This window comes from Pseudorca crassidens, chromosome X (assembly GCF_039906515.1).
Source record: "Pseudorca crassidens isolate mPseCra1 chromosome X, mPseCra1.hap1, whole genome shotgun sequence".
In the NCBI taxonomy this organism is placed as follows: domain Eukaryota; kingdom Metazoa; phylum Chordata; class Mammalia; order Artiodactyla; family Delphinidae; genus Pseudorca; species Pseudorca crassidens.
Window position 1 is genome coordinate 100583738 of NC_090317.1, and position 19465 is coordinate 100603202.

At 38.9% G+C, this 19465-nt stretch overlaps 1 protein-coding gene across 1 annotated transcript in view; it reads right to left on the reverse strand.

The window, feature by feature from the left end:
* Nucleotides 1-376: 376 nt before the first annotated feature.
* Nucleotides 377-19465, reverse strand: part of PRRG1 (proline rich and Gla domain 1) — a 135232-nt gene continuing 116143 nt past the window's right edge. Inside the window, exon 4 of the mRNA XM_067722217.1 lies at nt 377-4495. Within this exon, the coding sequence (XP_067578318.1) occupies nt 4010-4495 (486 nt within the window). The 3' untranslated portion in view covers nt 377-4009. The remainder of the gene's footprint in view (nt 4496-19465) is intronic.

A 19465-nucleotide genomic window follows, 5' to 3' on the forward strand; every position in this document is an offset into this window, starting at 1 on the left:
CTTTCTCATTTTCTCCTGTCAAATGCAAGCTATTCTGCTAAGGAGGAATAACCCAGCTCCTTTGTATCTGCAGACAACACTAGTCCGAATAATTGACAAACCACAGTATAGCGGGGAACTCAATGTATCCCTTTGGAGCAAGTGTTCCCATTCTGTATCATTCCAGCATCATTCACAACTAGTACAGGTGGTTCTTTCTTATGCTGAGAACAGCCTGAAGTTTTCACCAGGTAATTTTTGATTTCTTTACTGACCAATATTCCCTAAATTCATAAGAAAAAATGTAATAATTTTACCATGTTAAAAAGATCACAATTAATAAGAGCTTGTTTGTCACCTAACCATAATATAGTTAACACATGGCAGAAGAAATTGCTTGGGTTTAAAAATAGCTTTATTTAGCATACCAAAAACACAGAAACGTAAGAAAAAACTTACCTAGAATAAACATAAAAATAGTTAAATACCATAATTTAATGTAAACCAAGTGTTTAAAAATGTGTAATATTATAAAATACATGCTATTTACACAGAACCAAGTTAAAGCTACCTCCACAGTTATCCTATCAGATCATCAATCTTGAAGTCATCAGTAACAGTGAATCAAACACAGCATCTGTATTTGTACTGGTCAATAGGAAAACAAGAAATCATTTAATTTACTTTAAACAGATACAGTTCATTGTAATATTCAAAGCAGGGAGGCGGAAAAGTGCCAGTTCTAGGATTCCAGACACAAGCAGTGCATGTGGAGGCCTGGAAACGGGTCCACTGGAAGGCCCAGAAGCCCGTTCTTTCATTTAAATGCACATTGGTTGATTCAGTTTAGTTACTACTTAAGGAAGGTACTAAATATATCTGTAAAAATAAACCTTTATTAAAAATAATCAAAGGTGAATGTAATAATCAGGTAATAAGAAAGGCCAAAGCATAAAAAATATGTTATTCCAGATAAGCCCCATTAATTATAACAAATGTTAAGAAACGCAGTTTATAAAACCAGATGGGGTAGCAAAAGGGTTTCTAAAAATGTCAAACCCAAACCAATATCAAACAAAACAAAGTAACCGAAGAGACTGTTTCTTGAAGAAAGTATTTTGTTTATCTTAACAATTTACTTCTTCTGTCATTATCACCTGAATGCTGCCAGGAGACCTGTGGCTGATGCCAGTTATCACTGTGGAGTAGTGTGGTCTGTGACCAGCAGTCTAAAAAGCTGTAGTCATTGATCAGTTTAATCATTTGGCTTTTCCTTCAAGGATCAACATTCATTCTTATACTGAAATTCGGGTATCTCTAAGAGGCAGCATTAAGTCCAATACCAGGAGTTTAGAATGTAAAATAAAATTGCAAGAATACATACTTAGTAATAGAACATCCTGCCTCTTTGTCTAATCCTGTAATTCTCAAACTTTTGGTCTCCAGACCCTTTTATACTCAACATTCGTTGGGGATCTGGACACCAAAGAGCTTTTTTTGTTTATGGAGTTTATATCTACCAGTATTTGCCATCTAAGAAAGTAAAACTGAAAAAAGTTTTAAGTATTCATTTAAAAAGTAAAAAGTCCATTACATGCTAACATAAATAACACTTTAAAGAAAATAGTTATATTTTCTAAAACAAAAAAAAAAATTCATGGGAAGATGGCTTTTACATTTTTAACTACTTTTTGAGAGAGAGTGGAAAGACAGCTAATGTCTTGGTTATTATTATGAGAATACTTTTGATCCCACAGATCCCCTCAAAGGTTCTCAAGGACACCCAGGGGTTCACTGGCCACACTTGGAAAAACTGCTGGTTTAATCTAAGGCCTGTTATTAATGACAAAAAAGTCCACACAAAAGGAGCCTTACTTTTGCTTTAAAAATAAACCAAAATACATACCTACACACATGCACACAAATCACTGGCTCCAACACTCCCACTCTCAGCTTTAAATAGAAGCCACAGATCACCATGTACTCATGACCAAATTCAAAATAATATTGTCATTTCTGCTGAGACCAGGTTCAAGATTTATTCATTTTTAGTCCATGAAAGCTATAAAACCTATTATCTAAACACAGACATCTTAGTTCCCTTTCCAACATTTGCTTAATCCTGTTTGTGCTGAGCTGGCAGTCGTCATTCGGTAGGCCCAGCATTGGTAGAGACCAGAGAATGACAGGTGTTTAACTAAGAGCCCACACACTCAGATTAGGAACATGTTAGCCATTTATGGAGCCGCCTACTCTACTTCCTCACTATGTGAAAACTCAGATACATTTTAGGGAAACGGGGAGAAAATTCTCCCTTCATAGGAGCAGTGAGAACGATGCTATGACCTTTCACCTAGAGAGCTCTTCACGTCTTACAAATGACTTTCATGCACACCATCTCATTAGATACTTTTTAAGCCCCAGGAGAAAGGCAGGGCAAAGGATACTATTGCTGTTTCAGAGGGAAGGAATTTGAGGGTCAGATGTGGGTCTTTGCCAAGGTAGACTGGCAAGTGTATGGCAGAGCGGAATTCAAATTCAGGTCATCTGACTCCTTAGTTCAGGGTCCTCCTTCCTTGGGTTTGGGGGAGTCTGGCTGGGCTGGAGATGGAGGCAGCACGGTATGACACTTCCAAAACCTGCATTCCTTCTGCCTGCTCAACCATTTTATCCAACACTACGCAGTCATGGGAGTGGCACAGACATTTCCCTGACCGATATAATGAATTTTCCATCAGTGCATGTATAACTTTTATTTTTTCCTTTCTGAGCCAGTTTATGTTGGCAGTTCATTCGCAGCCTGTTCCCCCTGCTCCAAGGGAAAAGTAAAAATCCTGCAGTTAAAAAAAAATCTGATGAAAATACAAAATGAAGTAGCAACAATGAGGCCTGTGTGCAGGTATAACTAGATTTATTGTGCACCTGGCACAGCACAGACTTTGCAATCTTCCTCCACCAACTGGAGAACAATATAAAAATCACAGTTCTTAATTTAATGGAAAATTGCCTCCTAATCATCTTGAGACAAAGGCTTCACCCTATATAAAAACATTAAGAAAATAATTTCAGGAATTGTAACTAAATTCTTAGGTGCTTGAAGATTCTGTGGTGGTAGGAGAAGGAGTAGAGTAAAGGGCAATGAAACAACGAGAAACAAATACTGTTGCCAATGGGCAAAGGAGAAATCTGCATCTGTTCCCTATCATTAATACGTGTATCTACTTGAGAAATTATTCTTTTGCCAGGATATCCACTCCATCAAGATGTTAATACAAATAGCATGACACATGCAAAGATACTGAGCAAATACTGTTTAATTTTTGTGGGGGAGGCAGTCAATAACAGCAACAAAAATCCCTCCTATGAAACCAGCCAAATGCCACTAAGGACCCATGATTTTCTTGCTGTCCACTGAAATAAGCAAGGTATTGTTTATTGTGCCTTCCTTCTCTGTCGCCTTCTGAGCTGTTCCTAAAGTCAAGATTGACTACATGCATTTTTTTTTCCTTTTAAGGTAGTTGAAGAAGGTTAACAAAAGACTGTACGAATCAGAAAACATGCTAAGTTCATCTTATTTTCAAAATTCAACAGCATGTTGCTACCTGTTACACAAGTTGTTGGTGCCTTCTCCCCCACCCCGGTTTTGGTGAGTAATGTTCTAACTTTACAGGTGATTTAGATAGATGTTAATGACTTTTTAAGACAGTTGCCCGTACACTGGGCTGATGTACACACACACATATGTGCATGTACATATATACATAAACATATGCGTACACACATGTACATCTCCTCACACGAAGACCTCCACTAGTATTTTTCCCTCTTAACATATTTCCATTAGCAAAAATGAGCATGGATAATGAATTTATAGTAGGAAACAAAACTAATGAAAATCAAATCAGAGGATGTGAAGTGGTATGCTGTCAGAATCCAATAAGTCAAATGCACATTTATGTAGTGGTAAAGTGCTAGAAAGTTCTTTCATTAGTATTTTAAAAATGATTATAATAAAAAGAAGTGTGCAGTTTCATTTGATGGTGGTGACCACAGGCACCATAGCAATGGCACTGGCTGAGTTGGAGTTGATGATGTCCTCATACTCTGGGGGTGGATCTAAATGAGGTTCTGTTTCACTCCTCCGCAGGTTCACCTGACCAGTGGCTTCCTCGTAGGTCGGTGGGGGATCGCAGTTGGACAGGCGAGTGGAGACGGAATCTGAGCGCCCAACTACATATTCCAGAAAGCCTGGCGACAATCCGCTGCTATCAAAGACTTCATCTGGTGGAGGAGGCGGAGTGATAATATTGAGGTGCTGAGGGAAAGGAATATGGCCTTCAGTCACTGTCTGTCTGCGAGTTTTGTTTCTTAGGAAGCATCTCCAGATTAGGAAAATGACAAGGAGGATAATGAAGAGGCCAAAAATTAATGGAAAGGTAAGGTAAAACTGAAACCAGTCACTTCCTCTGTTACTCTCTCCTTGTTGTGCTTTTGTGTAAGTGTTCCAAAACTCCTTCTGAAAATACAAGACGAAATGAATTGAAAATCAGTGTAATCAAAAGATAGGAGATAGCAAATGAACACATATCTGGGTTCTGTTAACATGATGAAAACAAAACCCAAAACCAGACTCGCTGGTTCAGATGACCTACAGCCTATATTTTCCCTGACAAGAAGTTACAAACCATGGTGCTCACTCCGGATCCTCCCCTACAATAGTCAGTCAGAACCAAAAGTCTTCAAGACTTGGTGTTATTTGTATTTTCAGTTATGACATATTAGAAGGGGAAAAAAAGCATAAGGGATTTTCCTCTTTCCAAATATAGAACATAATCTTCCCTTTAAAATATAAGTTAAATACCATTTTCCATGTCCAATTACGAGGTTTTCATTCAGGCATCCCATCATCATTGTGCTATTTCTGGCTGTTGTAGGCTCTTAGTGTTGAAATGCTTCACAGATGAATGCCTTGTTTTCTTAATGGTTCTGTTTGGGATCCTCTTCTACCAGATATTCCTCCCCAGCCCCAAAGTACACAGCTCTAATGCATCTAAGTAAGTAAGTCCCAGCATATAAACAAACATTCAATGAGTAGTAGTGATTATAATGAATTCTTGTATATCATAATCAAGCCTCTGCTTCAAATTGACTGATTAACCTATATCCCAAACCTTGGTACAGACACCACCCCCAGTGCTACTGACTTTGTTTTCAAGGCTTAAACTTAGCCAATAATAGCTTTTTTTTTTAAACAATATTTGCAGGCACTACAGGTCACTGATATTATTTAAATATCTGGCAGAAAGTAAGACGGTGGGCACTATAAAGCTGCTTGTTTTATAGTACTATGTTTTATTAGTCATAAAGGCTTTTAAAATTCTCTGGGTATAACAAATGACCCACAGTCATCAATGTTCCACCCCTGAACTCAATCTCCTATAAGGTACATTATTATTCCAACATTCTGTGATTCTAAGATAAAATTTCAATGTTATAAGAAATATGGTATTTACTAAAGGCTATGTACAGATGAAAATACACAAGGTGCACTATTAAAACAAGCCAAGAGTAGAGACAGTATAATCCCAAATCATACAGCATTTATTTTAGGACAATACCCCAAACTGGAAATTATATTTTTATTAGTGAAACAATCACTTGATAATCACAAGTTGAAAACTCATGAAACACAGATACATGAAGTTTTTTTTAAACAATAAAACTGTACACTATTATCTTTTTGTATAACTGTTACTTTTAGGATTGCCAACTTTACTACAGAAAATATATACTACATAAAAATTTACTAATGCAGAAACATCTAAAAAAGAAAACCAATCACCTGCAATTAATTACATTGCAAAGATATAATCACTATTAACATTTTTGGTTTACATCTACTCTTACTTCCAACTCACATTCGAATCCTTACACACATACACATTCTTTAGAAATCTGGAATCAAACTACTAAACCACAATAAACTTTTTAATAATGTACTTACAGAGACCTACCAAGTATCTGATTTGTAGTCGATTTTCTTTACCTATATAGATGAGGATCCCTCCTCTCTTCCTAATCTCTCAGATCACCGTCTCCTTCCCCCACCCCGCATTTAATCTTAAGCACAAAACACAATAAGTATGTGATTTCAGATAATTATCTAATGTTAATCTTAGATAAACACAATAAAATGTGGATTTTTAATCTTGTCCAGTCACTTTGGGATAATCAAGCATCAATGATGCACATGAAAATGATTTTTTTTTTCATGCTTGGCTTGTGTGATTCAATTTCTGAGGTTTCTTCCGCATGCTCAGAAATAAATCTACAGACTAGTAATTTTTTTCTTTGGGAGAAAAAAAACTTTAAAACAAAGTCACACTTGTAGTTTCCAGGGTTAAAAATAAAGCTTAGGCAAAAATGGAATTACAACACCGATTTTTACTTTACCTGTAGCAACTCAATTCTTAAGCCACACCCAATAATGAAGGTATAATTATCATCCCTACTTGCAGATGAGGAAATGGAGGCTCAGAGATGTTACCGAATAATAAAACCAAGGTCATTTAACACACAGATGTTGAGGCTGGGATTTAGAATGCCACAGGCCTGGCATCAGAGCAAACCAAAAAGCAATCTGCCCTGATGTATAAGGTATTTTAAACCTGGACACTTTCCTAGAAAATTCAATCTTCTCATCATGTTAAATGTGGAGTTGAAAGCAAGTTACACTGATCTGAATAAAAGGTACTGACAGATTTATTTTTTGGGAAACTAGCCTTACTTTGTCTTTGAGGCAAGAGAATTGGAGAAATATAGTCATGTGAAATCAAGTAAAATACTATAAATGCCATTCAAACAAGTAAAATAGTATAACTGTCCTTCAAACAAGTAAACCCAGTTTATGTGTTTCTGAGCTCTTTAGATTCTTCTCTGTCTCACTGAAAACAGCCAGAAGATATTCAGAAAGAGCAAATAAGTGATTTCAAGACTTGGTAAAAATCCTTAATCTTTACTGCAGAAGGTATTCATATGGATTAAGACTTGCCGACCAGGTGAGTGGCAAGCAGCCTGCTTTATGAAGAAGGTATTATTGATCTCCAATGTGAGGTAACAGGTTTTGTTGTTACTGATGCTTCTGTTTTGTTTTGTTCCTTCTTTCCATGATGGCTTTTACTTTTGTCATTTCTTAACCCTGGTCTGGATCTTTCAGATTACATGTAAGGATCAAATTTAACTTGCATGGAAAATAATTTATAACTAAATATAATATAATAATGATACACTATATTACAATGTGATATTATAACTAATAAAAATATAATATAAAAAAAGACTTGGTAAAACAGTGCTTTAGAGGGAATGAACATTTGTTTAATGAAGAAAAAATTTTAATGAAAAAGATTAAAGGGATTCAGTAGTTTTAGATAAGGCTAAAATGATACAGATAATAAATGTAATCAGAAGGGACCAGACAGGTCTGACAATCATTTCAGATATGCATCCCTGGACTAAATCCCACTTGCTGGTGGTGTATGATCCTTTTAATGTATTGTTGAATTCAGTTTGCCAGTATTTTGTTGAGGATTTTTGCATCTATGTTCATCAGTGACACTGGCCTGTAATTTTCTTTTTCTGTAGGATCTTTGTCTGGTTTTGCTATGAGGGTGACGGTGGCCTCACAGAATGAGTTTGGGAGTGTTCCTTCCTCTGCAATTTTTTGGAAGAGTTGGAGAAGGGTAGGTGTTAACTCTTCTCTAAATGTTTGATAGAATTTGACTGTGAAGCCATCTGGTCCTGGGCTTTTGTTTCTTGGGAGTTTTTAAATCACAGTTTCAATTTCAGTACTTATGATTGGTCTGTTCGTATTTTCTACCTCTTCCTGGTTCAGTCATGGGAGATTGTGCCTTTCTAAGAATCTGTCCATCTTATTGGCATAGAGTTGCTTGTAGTAATCTTTCATGATCCTTTGTATTTCTGTGGCATGTGCTGTAACTTCTCCTTTTTCATTTCTAATTTTATTGATGATCCTTTGTATTTCTGTGGCATGTGCTGTAACTTCTCCTTTTTCATTTCTAATTTTATTGATTTGAGCCCTCTCCCTTTTTTTCTTGATGAATCTGGCTAAAGGTTTATCAGTTTTGTTTATCTTCTCAAAGAACCAGTTTTAGTTTCCTTGATCTTTTCTTGTTGTCTTCATCTCTATTTCATTTATTTCTACTCTGATCTTTATGATTTCTTTCCTTCTACTAACTTTGGGTTTTGTTTCTTCTTTCTCTATTTGCTTTAGGTGTAAGGTTAGGTTGTTTATTTGAGATTTTTCCTGTTTCCTGAGGTAAGACTGTATTGCTATAAACTTCCCTCTTAGAACTGCTTTTGCTACGTCCCATAGGTTTTGGATTGTCATGCTTTCATTTTCATTAGTCTCTAGGTATTGATTTCTTCAGTGATCCATTGGTTATTTAGTAGCATATTTTGTAGCCTCCATGTGCTTGTGTTTTTTTTACACATTTTTCCTTGTAGTTGATTTCTAATCTCATAGCATTGTGGTTGGAAAAATGCTTGATATGATTTCAATTTTCTTAATTGTAAACCAAGGTTTGCTTTGTGGCCCAGCATGTGATCTATTCTGGAGAATGTTCCATGTGCACTTGACAAGAATGTGTATTCTGCTGCTTTTGGATGGAATGCTCTATAAATTTCAGTTAAGTCCATCTGGTCTAGTGTGTCATTTAAGGCCTGTGTATGTCTATTGATGAAAGTGGGGTGTTAAAGTCCCCCGCTACTATTGTGTTACTGTCGATTTCCCCTTTTATGGCTGTTAGTATTTGCCTTATATATTGAGGTGCTCCTCTGTTGGGTGCATAAATAGTTAGAATTGTTATATCTTCTTCTTGGATTGATCCCTTGATCATTATGTAGTGTCCTTCCTTGTCTCTTTAACATTCTTTAAAGTCTATTTTGTCTGATATGAGTATTGCTACTCCAGCTTTCTTTTGATTTCCATTTGCATGGAATACCTTTTTCCATCCCCTCACTTTCAGTCTGTATGTGTCTCTACGTCTGAGGTGGGGCTCTTGTAGACAGCATATATACGGGTCTTGTTTTTGGATCCATTCATTCAGCTAGTCTGTGTCTTTTGGTTGGAGCATTTAGTCCTTTACATTTAAGGTAATTATCAATATGTATGTTCTTATTGCCATTTTGTTTTGGATTTTGTGGTGAAGGTCTTTTTTCTTCCCTTCCTCTTTTGGTCTCTCCTCTTGTGATTTGATGACTGTCTATCTTCAGTTTTGTGTTAGGATTCCTTTTTCTTTGTGTGTGTGTGTGTGTGTGTATCTATTGTACATTTTTGGTTTGTGGTTCCCATGAGGTTTTGATATAGCAGTCTATATATAAACAACAAGATTGTTTTAAAAGAAGTTACTGGTCTTTAATTTCCGATGCATTTCCACTATCCTGCATTTGTACTCTCCTCTTCTCATGATTGATTGATTGCTGGTTGAGAGACAGCCAAGAGCTAGAGCAGGGTTGAATGATAAGGTTCATCTCCTACATGAGGCTACTCCTTCAAGACAGAGAGGTGGTTGTTTCATCTACTATATAGAAACCAATACAAAGAGTCAAGGAAAGTGAAGAAACAGAGGAATATGTTGCACATGAAACAAGATAAAAACCTCAGAAAAAAAATCCTTAATGAAACTGAGGTAAGTGACTTAGTTATCATCTGATAAAGAGTTCAAAATAAATAATGGTCATAAAGATGTTGCTGTACTCAGGAACATCAGGAAAGGAATGGATAAACTCAGTGATAACTTCAAAAGGAAGTCACAAAGCTGAAGGATACAATAACTGTACTGAAGAATACACTAGTGGGGTTCAACAGCAGACTAGATGAAGCAAAAAAGGTCAGTGAACTCGAAGACAGGGCAGTGGAACTCACCCAGTCAGAGCAGCAAAAAGAAAAAAAGAATGAAGATGATAGCTTAAGGGACTGTGGGGACAACATCAAGCTGACTTAACATTCACATTTTAGGGAGGTGCCAGGAGGCGGAAAGAGGAGAAAGGGACAGAAAGATATTTTGAAGAAATAATGGCTCAAACTTCCCTAACCTGGGGAAGGAAACAGACATCCAGATTGGGAAGCCTAGGGAGTTCCAAACTAACAAGATGAACCCAAAGAGACGCACACCAAGACACATTATAATTAAAAGTTAAGGAGAGACTTCTAAGAGCAGCAAGAGAAAAACAATTTGTAACATACAAGGGAACCCCCGTAAGACCATCAGTAGGTTTTTTAGGTGAAATGCTGCAGGCCAGAAGGGCGTGGCATGATATAGTCAAAGTGCTGAAAGAAAAACTTCCAACCAAGAATACTCTCCCCATCTAAGTATTGATAGTTAGTTGGAGACAGAAAGAGTTTTCTGGACAAGCAAAAGGTAAAGGAGTTCATCATGTTAAAGGAATTTCTTTAAGCTGAATAAAAAGGGGTACTAGTAACAAGAAAACATATGAAAGGATAAATCTCACTGGTAAATATATAGTAAAATGGTGGCTTAAAGCGAGTATGAATGTTAAAGGACAAAAGTAGTAAAAATAACTACAGACATAGTTGACCCTTGAACAACACGGGTTAAGTGTGCTGACCCTCCACCCACTTGAAAATTCGCATATACCAGTTCCACATCCGTGGAGTCAACCAACTGTACGTTGTGTAGTACTATAGTACATATTTTGTAGTACTGTAGTACATATTTAGTGAAAACAAATCCATGTGTAAGTGGACCTGGGCAGTTCAAACCCATGTTATTCAAGGGTCAACGGTATGTAAGGGGGGATATACGAGATAAAGAGATGTAAAATGTGATATGAAAAACATAATGTGGCAGGGGGAGGAGTAAGAATGTAGAACTTCAGAATGTGTTCAAAGTTAAAATATATAGACTGTTGTTAAAGTTGCTATATGTAAGCCTCATGGTAGACACAAAGCAAAAACCCTATAGTAAGACACACAAGATAAAGCAAAAGAAATCTAAGCATACTACTAAAAATCATCAAATCACAAAGGAAAAGAACAGAAGAAATGAGAACTATAAAATGGTAAGAAAAGAATTAACAAAACAGCAGTAAGTATATACCTATAATTACCTATAATTCATTAACAAAACAAAAATAAGTATATACCTATAATTCGTTACTTTAAATGTAAATGAACTAATAAAGTCTGTAATCAAAAGGCATTAAAAAAAAAGACGACCTATCTATCTATATGCTGCCTTCAAGAGACTCACCTTGCATGTAAGGACACAGAGACTGAAAGTGAAGGGATGGAAAAAGATACTCCATGCAAACAGGAACCAAAAGAAAGCTGGGGTAGCTATACTTACACCAGACAAAATAGACTTTAAAACAAAGACTGTAATAAGAGAGAAAGAAGGGCATTACATAAAGGGGTCAGTCCAACAGGAGTATGTACCATTTGTAAATATGCACCCAACATAGGAGCACCTCAATATATAAAGCAAAGATTAACAGCCCTAAAGGGAGAAATAGCAGTACAATGATAGTAGGGGACTTTTATACGTCACTTTCATCAATGGATAGGTCAACCAGACAGAACATCAATAAGGAAACATCAGCCTTAAATGAGTGATACATTAGAACAGATGGACTTGAGAGAGATACAGATCATTCCATCCAAAAGCAATAGAATACACATTCTTGTTAAGTGCACATATAATTTCTTCCAGTATAGTTCATATGTTAGGACACAAAACAAACCTTAATATATTACGAAGATTGAAAGCTGCTATCAAGCATCTTTTCCAACCACAGTGGGATGAAACTAGAAGTCCGTTACAAGAAGGAAACTGGAAAATTCAGAAATTAAACAACATGTGAACAACCCATGGGTCAACGAAGAAATCACAGAGAAAAAAAATTCCTGGGACAAATGAAATGGTAATAAAACATACCAAAACATATGGGATGCAGCAAAAGCAGTTCTAAAGGGAAGTTCATTGCAATAAATTCCTACATCAAGAAACAAAAATTGTAAAAAACCTAATTTTATACCTCAGTGAACTCAAAGAAGGAAAAGCGAAGGCCAAAGTTAGTAGAAGGAAGGAAATAACAAAGATCAGAGTGGAAATATATGAACTAACTAGGGACTAAAAAGACAATAGAAAAATCAGTGAAACTGAGAGCTGGTTCTTTGAAAAGCTAAACAAAGTTGACAAGCCTTTAGACTCACCAAGAAAAAGGGAGGACTAAAATAAAATCAGAAATGAAACAGGACACGTAACAACCGATACCACAGAAACACAAAGTATGTAAGAGACTACTATGAACAATTACCTGCCAACAAATTTGACAACCTAGAAGAAATGGATAAATTCCTAGAAATGTACAAACACCAAGACAGGATCATAAAGAAATAGAAAATCTGAACAGACCAATTACCAGTAATTAAATTAGAGATTATTAAACAAAAAACCTGCCAGCAAAAGACAAGGACCAGACAGTTTCACTGGTGAATTATACAACACATTCAAAGAAGAGTTAGTACCAATCCTTCTCAAAGGCTTCCAAAAAAAAGGAGAGGGAACACTTCCAAACTCATTTTACAAGGTGAGCATAACCCTGACTCCAAAACCAGACGAGGATGCTACAAGAAAAGAAAGTTACAGGCCAATATCCCTGATGAACACAGATGCAAAAATCCTCAACAAAATACGAGCAAACTGATTTCAACAATATATGAAAAGGATCACACACCATGATCTAACCAACTCAGGTGGGTAACCCCATCTGAGAAAGGGCACTGCTTACCTGAGGTCTGTTGAGCTGCTATGTGCTTTCACATACTGCCTCTGTTGCATGTTGCTTGCACATCATGGCTGCTATCAACAGTATACCCAGAGCAGTGTGATCAAGGGCATGTGGTCTAATAAGGTGATTAGACCACTAATTGTAGAGGCTTTAATTGACTATGAATGTGTGTGAGGGTACTCCACACCTCAAGGCCAAGGAGAACTTAGGAAGGTGGACTGGATCACCAGGCTATTGTCACTGACCAAGGAGAGGCTCTGGGCTAAAGGCAGGATGAAAGGGTTCCTATAGGTAAGGAAGATAGGAGACTTCTGAAAATTGAGTTGGTGGGTCACGCTTGGACTGTGAGCCTTAACCCAGAACAGTGAAGTAGCCTCCTGACAGGAAACTGACGGCACCACAAAAGGGAAAATACAACAGAGGCCTGCAGTCTCTGTGTCACTGCTTCACTACTCACTACTATTGCTCTTCGCCTCCCAGACCTGATGAGATAAGCATCCCGACCATGATGTTGCTAAACAATTAATGGACAAATATTTATAAATGTCCTCTCCTGAGCACCTGGTGCCAGCACCTCCTAACAACTCTAAGGAGGTGTACCAGCTCCTTGATAAATGTAAAACCCCATGGAAGCTTCCAGGGCATTACTCAGTGCCAGCATACCAACACGCCAAGACTGTGCTGTTATGCTCCAGAGGCTCAGAGGCTTTTTCCAAAGGCCTTGTGCGTATCATGCTAGTGGAGGCACACCCTGGAAAGGAAAGCAGCTGCCCACGAAAAGGGCTCACAGTGATGTCATTCAAAATTTTCCAATAATAATTCTTAAGATTGAGGCAATAGGAAAAAATCAAGAAGTGCAACAGAAACAGATCAGAAACTATACCTTAACTAAATTCAAACCTTTCCTAAAGATTTTATGCAGCAGGAAGAAGAAGGGGAAGCTAACTGGCCATTGCAGGTTTTCGTGTTTTTTTGGGGGGAACAAACTCTGAATTGCTACTCATGGCTGCCAAAACGTGTTAACTGGTTGGTATCTCTGAAGATCCTAAAATCTATAACCTGCCCCTCTCCTGTATGATACCACAGATCCTGAGCCCCTCAGCTTTCCCCTGAATGAGGCAGAATGGAGAAACATGCCTCATGAGACATTCCTGCCACCAAAAGAAAAGCTGACGAGATTATCGGGGCCTCTATTGAGGAGGAGGAGGGAGAAGAGAAGGCAAAGGTTCCTAGAGCCACCGATACCTGTACCAGAGCCGTCCCTCTCCTTACTTGGATATTTATTGCCTAGCACCATCCCCATCCTTCCACCACAGTGATCACTGCTAAGCATCACAGTGAATGGAAAACATTAAGACGAGAACCATCTCCTGCTGCACAAAATTGGCACAGTCCAATGGGTTGATGGTTTCCATGACCACAGTGACCCAAATGACCCCTTCTTCATTTCCAACCCTGAATGGGCCCCCTTGGACCCTGAGTCCAGAGAATTCTTTTTACAGGGTGTATTCCCCTAATTATTGGGGGGGTGTGTGGCACTACCTTTTATTGGGATTCCTGAAATGATCCAAAGGGCACTAAAACTCCTAGGAGCAAACTTACAATCTTTCTCTCTGTCCCTTGAAGATGTAAATCTTAGCTCCTGGGGAGATTATATTTCAAAGACATGGTAACTAAAACACTGCTCATAATCACCTAAGACTGAAGAAAAAGAGGGTGGGGGGGATGCTTTTAATAATGCAACTGCCTTCAAAGCTCTGTTGCACAAAATCTACTCCATAGCCTCCATAATATTACTTGTCAAGGACAAATACAAATCTTTAAAGTCTTCTCCGAAAATATTAGTAAAAAGCTTTAGCCACTGGAGCAGGTAATCCTAACTTGTTCCATCTGCCAGACACAATTTGGATTCAATCATTATTTATACACAAGTGAGTTTTGTATTGTTGTATCTTATTCATGGCTAAAATTTGGAATGGAAGCTATAAGGTCTCTGTGGGTCTATGTATGTCTATGGATGCATGTTACGTATATGTGACCTTTTATCTACCTCTGGGTTATATTGCCAAAATTAATTTGTTTAAAACAATCTCTATAACATCACCTCACACTGGTCAGAATGACCATCAAAACTTGTACAACAGAAAAGACGAACCAAGATGGCAGAGTAGAAGGACGTGCTCTCACTCCCTCTTGTGAGAACGCCAGAGTCATGGCTAGCTGCTGGACAATCATCAACAGGAGGACACCGGAGCCCACCAGAAAGGGTACCCCCACATCCAAAGACAAAGGAGAAGCCACAATGAGATGGTAGGAAGGGCACAATCACAGTAAAATCAAATCCCATAACTGCTGAGTGGGTGACTCACAGACTGGAGAACACTTATGCCACAGAAGTCCACCCACTGGAGTGAAGGTTCTGAGCCCCATGTCAGGCTTCACAACCTGAGGGTCCGGCAACAGGAAGAGGAATTCCTAGAGAATCAGACTTTGAAGCCTAGTGGGATTTGATTGCAGGACTTCGACAGGACTGGAGGAAACAGAGACTCCACTCTTGGAGAGCACACACAAAGTAGTGTGCGCATCGGGACCCAGGGGAGGAGCAGTGACCCCAGGGGAGACTGAGCCACACCTACCTGCTAGTGTTGGAGGGTCTCCTGAAGAGGCAGGGGGTGGCTGTGGCTCACTGTGGGGACAAGGACACTGGCAGCAGAAGGTCTGGGAAGTACTCCTTGGCATGAGCCCTCCCGGGGGCTGTCATTGGCCCCACCAAAGAGCCCACGTAGGCTCCAGTATTGGCTCGCCTCAGGCCAAACAACCAACAGGGAGGGAACCCAGCCCCACCCATCAGCAGACAAGCAGATTAAAGTTTTACTGAGCTCTGCCCACCAGAGCAACACTCAGCTCTACCCACCACCAGTCCCTCCCATCAGGAAACGTACACAAGCCTCTTAGATAGCCTCACCCACCAGAGGGCAGACAGCAGAAGCAAGAAGAACTACAATCCTGCAGCCTGTGGAACAAAAAACACATTCACAGAAAGACAGACAAGATGAAAAGGCAGAGGACTATGTACCAGATGAAGAAACAAGAGAAAACCCCAGAAAAACAACTGAATGAAGTGGAGATAGGCAACCTTCCAGAAAAAGAATTCAGAATAATGATAGTGAAGATGATCCAGGACCTTGGAAAAAGAATGGAGACAAAGATCAAGAAGATGCAAGAAATGTTTAAGAAAGACCTACAAGAATCAAAGAACAAACAAACAGAGATGAACAATACAATAACTGAAATGAAAACTACACTAGAAGGAATCAATAGCAAAATAACTGAGGCAGAAGAACGGATAAGTGACCTGGAAGACAGAATGGTGGAATTCACCGCTGCAGAAAAGAATAAAGACTGAAAAGAAATGATCCCACATGCCACGGAGCAACTAAGCCCGTGCACCACAACTATTGAGCCTGCGCTCTAGAGCCCACGAGCCACAACTGCTGAAGCCCGTGCGCCCTAGAGCCCTTGCTCCGCAACAAGAGAAGCCACCGCGATGAGAAGCCCGCTCACCGCAACGAAGGGTAGCCCTCGCTTGCCGCAACTAGAGAAAGCCCACGCGCAGAAACGAAGACCCAACACAGCCAAAAATTTAAAAAACTGTAGATTCTGATTCAGTAAGTCTGGGGTAGTGCTTAAGATTACTGAGTTTCTAACAGGCTCTCAGGTGAGGTTGCTGCTGCTGCTCTACAGACCACACTTTAAGTAGCAAGGTGCTCATGCTGGTTTGACTGCCTGGGATGCCTAGGTCCCACCCCCAGAGACTGATATAATTGGTCTGGGATGTACCCTGGAGGTAATTCTAACGTGCAACAAAGCTTGAGAACCCCCATGGCGAAGTGTGTGGTTATTTATCAATTTTAGTTATTATTTTGTTAGTAGCTCTAATGTGATCCTGTTTGCCTACTCCTCAGCCCCCCATTTGTGCCCACTCATTCCTCTCCTTTTCAGATCCCAACCTCCAGATGACAGGGGGATTACGATTAACGATTAGCACTTCATCCTTTTGCTCTTTTCCATCTCTGAGAACTGAGAGGTAGTTCAGGATGGAAAACACAGACTTGGGCAACCTGGAATTGGGAAGAATAAGCAAAAAGTGTTCTACGGGGTGATTTAAAAGGGAAGCTCATTGAGACAGAATGGGGAGGATTACTAGGGAAAACTGTCATAGCAAAATTCGCTTGTAGTCTTGGGCCTGAGTTTGGGTTAGTGAAAATAACGATCTACCCTCCTGAATCCTGGCAACACCTGACAACTAAGCAGCTACAAAGAGTTTTTCCTTCTAAATATGCAGGTAAGGAATGTTGGTCAAAATGCAAGAGACCCACCAGTAGCAAAGTACAGACATGAAATCTTCTCCCCAAAGCATAAACAGCACAAAAAAACTTAGAAGTGGGTGGACAATGAGGATGGTGATGATAAACGATGACTAACACATAATGTACCTACTATATACCAGACACTGTTCAAAATGATTTACATATAGCTCATTTAATTGCAAAAACCCAATGGGATTGACACTTTTATTATCTCTATTTTACGTGTGAGGAAACTGAGGCACAGAGAAGTTAAATAACTTGGCCAAGTTTACCCAAGATAAGTAAGTGGATAAACTGGGATTTGAAGCCAGGTAATCTGAGCTTAAGAAATCGGTACAGCAAACTGCCTCTCCAAGTCAGGAAAATAAGGATCCTCAGTCAATTTACAGTTATAAACACAGCTGCTTACACTGTGCTTCCTCATATCTAGAGGAGTACAGTTACTAGGTAGGATCTGAGTCGAGGTCAGAGAGAGGAGGGGTCCTTCAAGCAAGCAGAGAAAGAAAGTAAAAACTGTGACCAACTTTGACTAAGAAGAGGTAAATGCCAATAGCATTTTCTGGAAACTGAACTCACAGGGCGATAATTTTCATTTTTTAAAAAAGTGTTAAAATGCAGTGATGAATTGTGGATGGTAATTACTATGTAGATAAACTTATTCACGTTTTATTAGATGTTCAAAGCAATCTGCTAGCTTTAAAAAGACTCGCACTATTCCTGTAACCTTGAATACTGCATACAAAAATCTGTAATTTTCAACTTTTATCTTTGTAACACATAGGCGGCTCAGAAGAAACAAAATATTTTGAGAATTTTTTCCCCAGACATGGACAACCTTAGACTTTACATGGGCACAGATTTCATCTGGTCAAACACAGTGGACTGAGTGAGAGACTGAGGTTTTGAAAGGGAACAGAAAAAAAAAAGACATATGGAAAAAGGAGATCATTTCCTTGGGGAAGACAACGTAAAGAGCTAACTCTTTTTCACATCCTGAAAGGAGAAACCAGAAGCCAGGCTGATTTGGGGCCACTGGGTGTGGACACAGGTGGTCACAGTCTGGAATGAGGTAATGGTCCAGGTGGGGCCAGCAGCTCTCTAATGTTAGCTGCCCTGGGTGTGTGGCAGGCTGCGCCATGCTCTCTCCCCACTCCCTTTCTGGTAAGCTTCTCCAGTACCTTGACCTCACCTCAACATCATCTGTAGCTGATGCCTCCCATATGTATATTTCAAAACAAGACCTCCTCCTGAGCTCCAGATTCATTTTTCTGGCTACCTGCATGACAATTCCACTTGGATGTCTAAAATATGCATCTCAGATTTTGTTTAGATGACATACCTTCCCCACCCTTCCACCTCCAATGTATCCCCAGCAAAAGTCCCCAGATTAATAAACAGCACTACCATCAACCCAGGTGCTCAAGTCCAAATCTCTGAATCTAGATTTTCTCCATTTCTTATTTCTCACTTTCAAATCGATGAACAAATCCTATCAGCTTATCCAAAATCCATGTGAATCTGTCTATATCTCATTTCCTTAGCCACCCCTGTCGTTCCAACTACCATGGTCTTTCACCTGGACCTCTGCAATACCTCTTACCTGGTCCTCTTGCTTCAACTCTTCCCCAAACCCAACATCCTTCAGAACAGCCAGAATCATTTGCCTGCTTAAACCCCTTTACAGCCTTGCATTTGCACTTGGAATATAATTTGGACTACTCTAATACTGCTTACAAGACCCTACATCTCCACCTTACCTCGTACAACTCTACCTCAATTCATTATGGTTCAGTGACATACACCTCCTCCTTTCTGATACCCTAACACCTAAAATGCCTTCCCTTGGCTATATTATATGCTGACTCTCACTTATCCTTTGGCCTTCAATATAACATCAACCCACAGAAGTATCCCTGATCACCTTATTCAAAATAATAATAATGTCTTCTCCAGCAAAAGCTATTCTCTATCACAGTAAACTAAATACTTATCTATGGTTTTAATCCCAATTGAAATTAATCATATTTATTTACTTATTTATTTTTAGGCTTTAAGTTCCTTTAAGACAAGGGCCTTTGTCTGACCATGCTATATCCTCATCGATGAGTATAGTGCGTGATACACAGTAGGCATGCACTAAATACTTGTTAAATGAACAATGAACAAAAAGAAATGAATGAAATTAGGGCAATTATATTCTCACTCGATATCATATACAATTAAAAATTAGCAAAAAGTGGTAATCCCAACATCTGTTTTAAATTTTATAAACATCTTTCTAA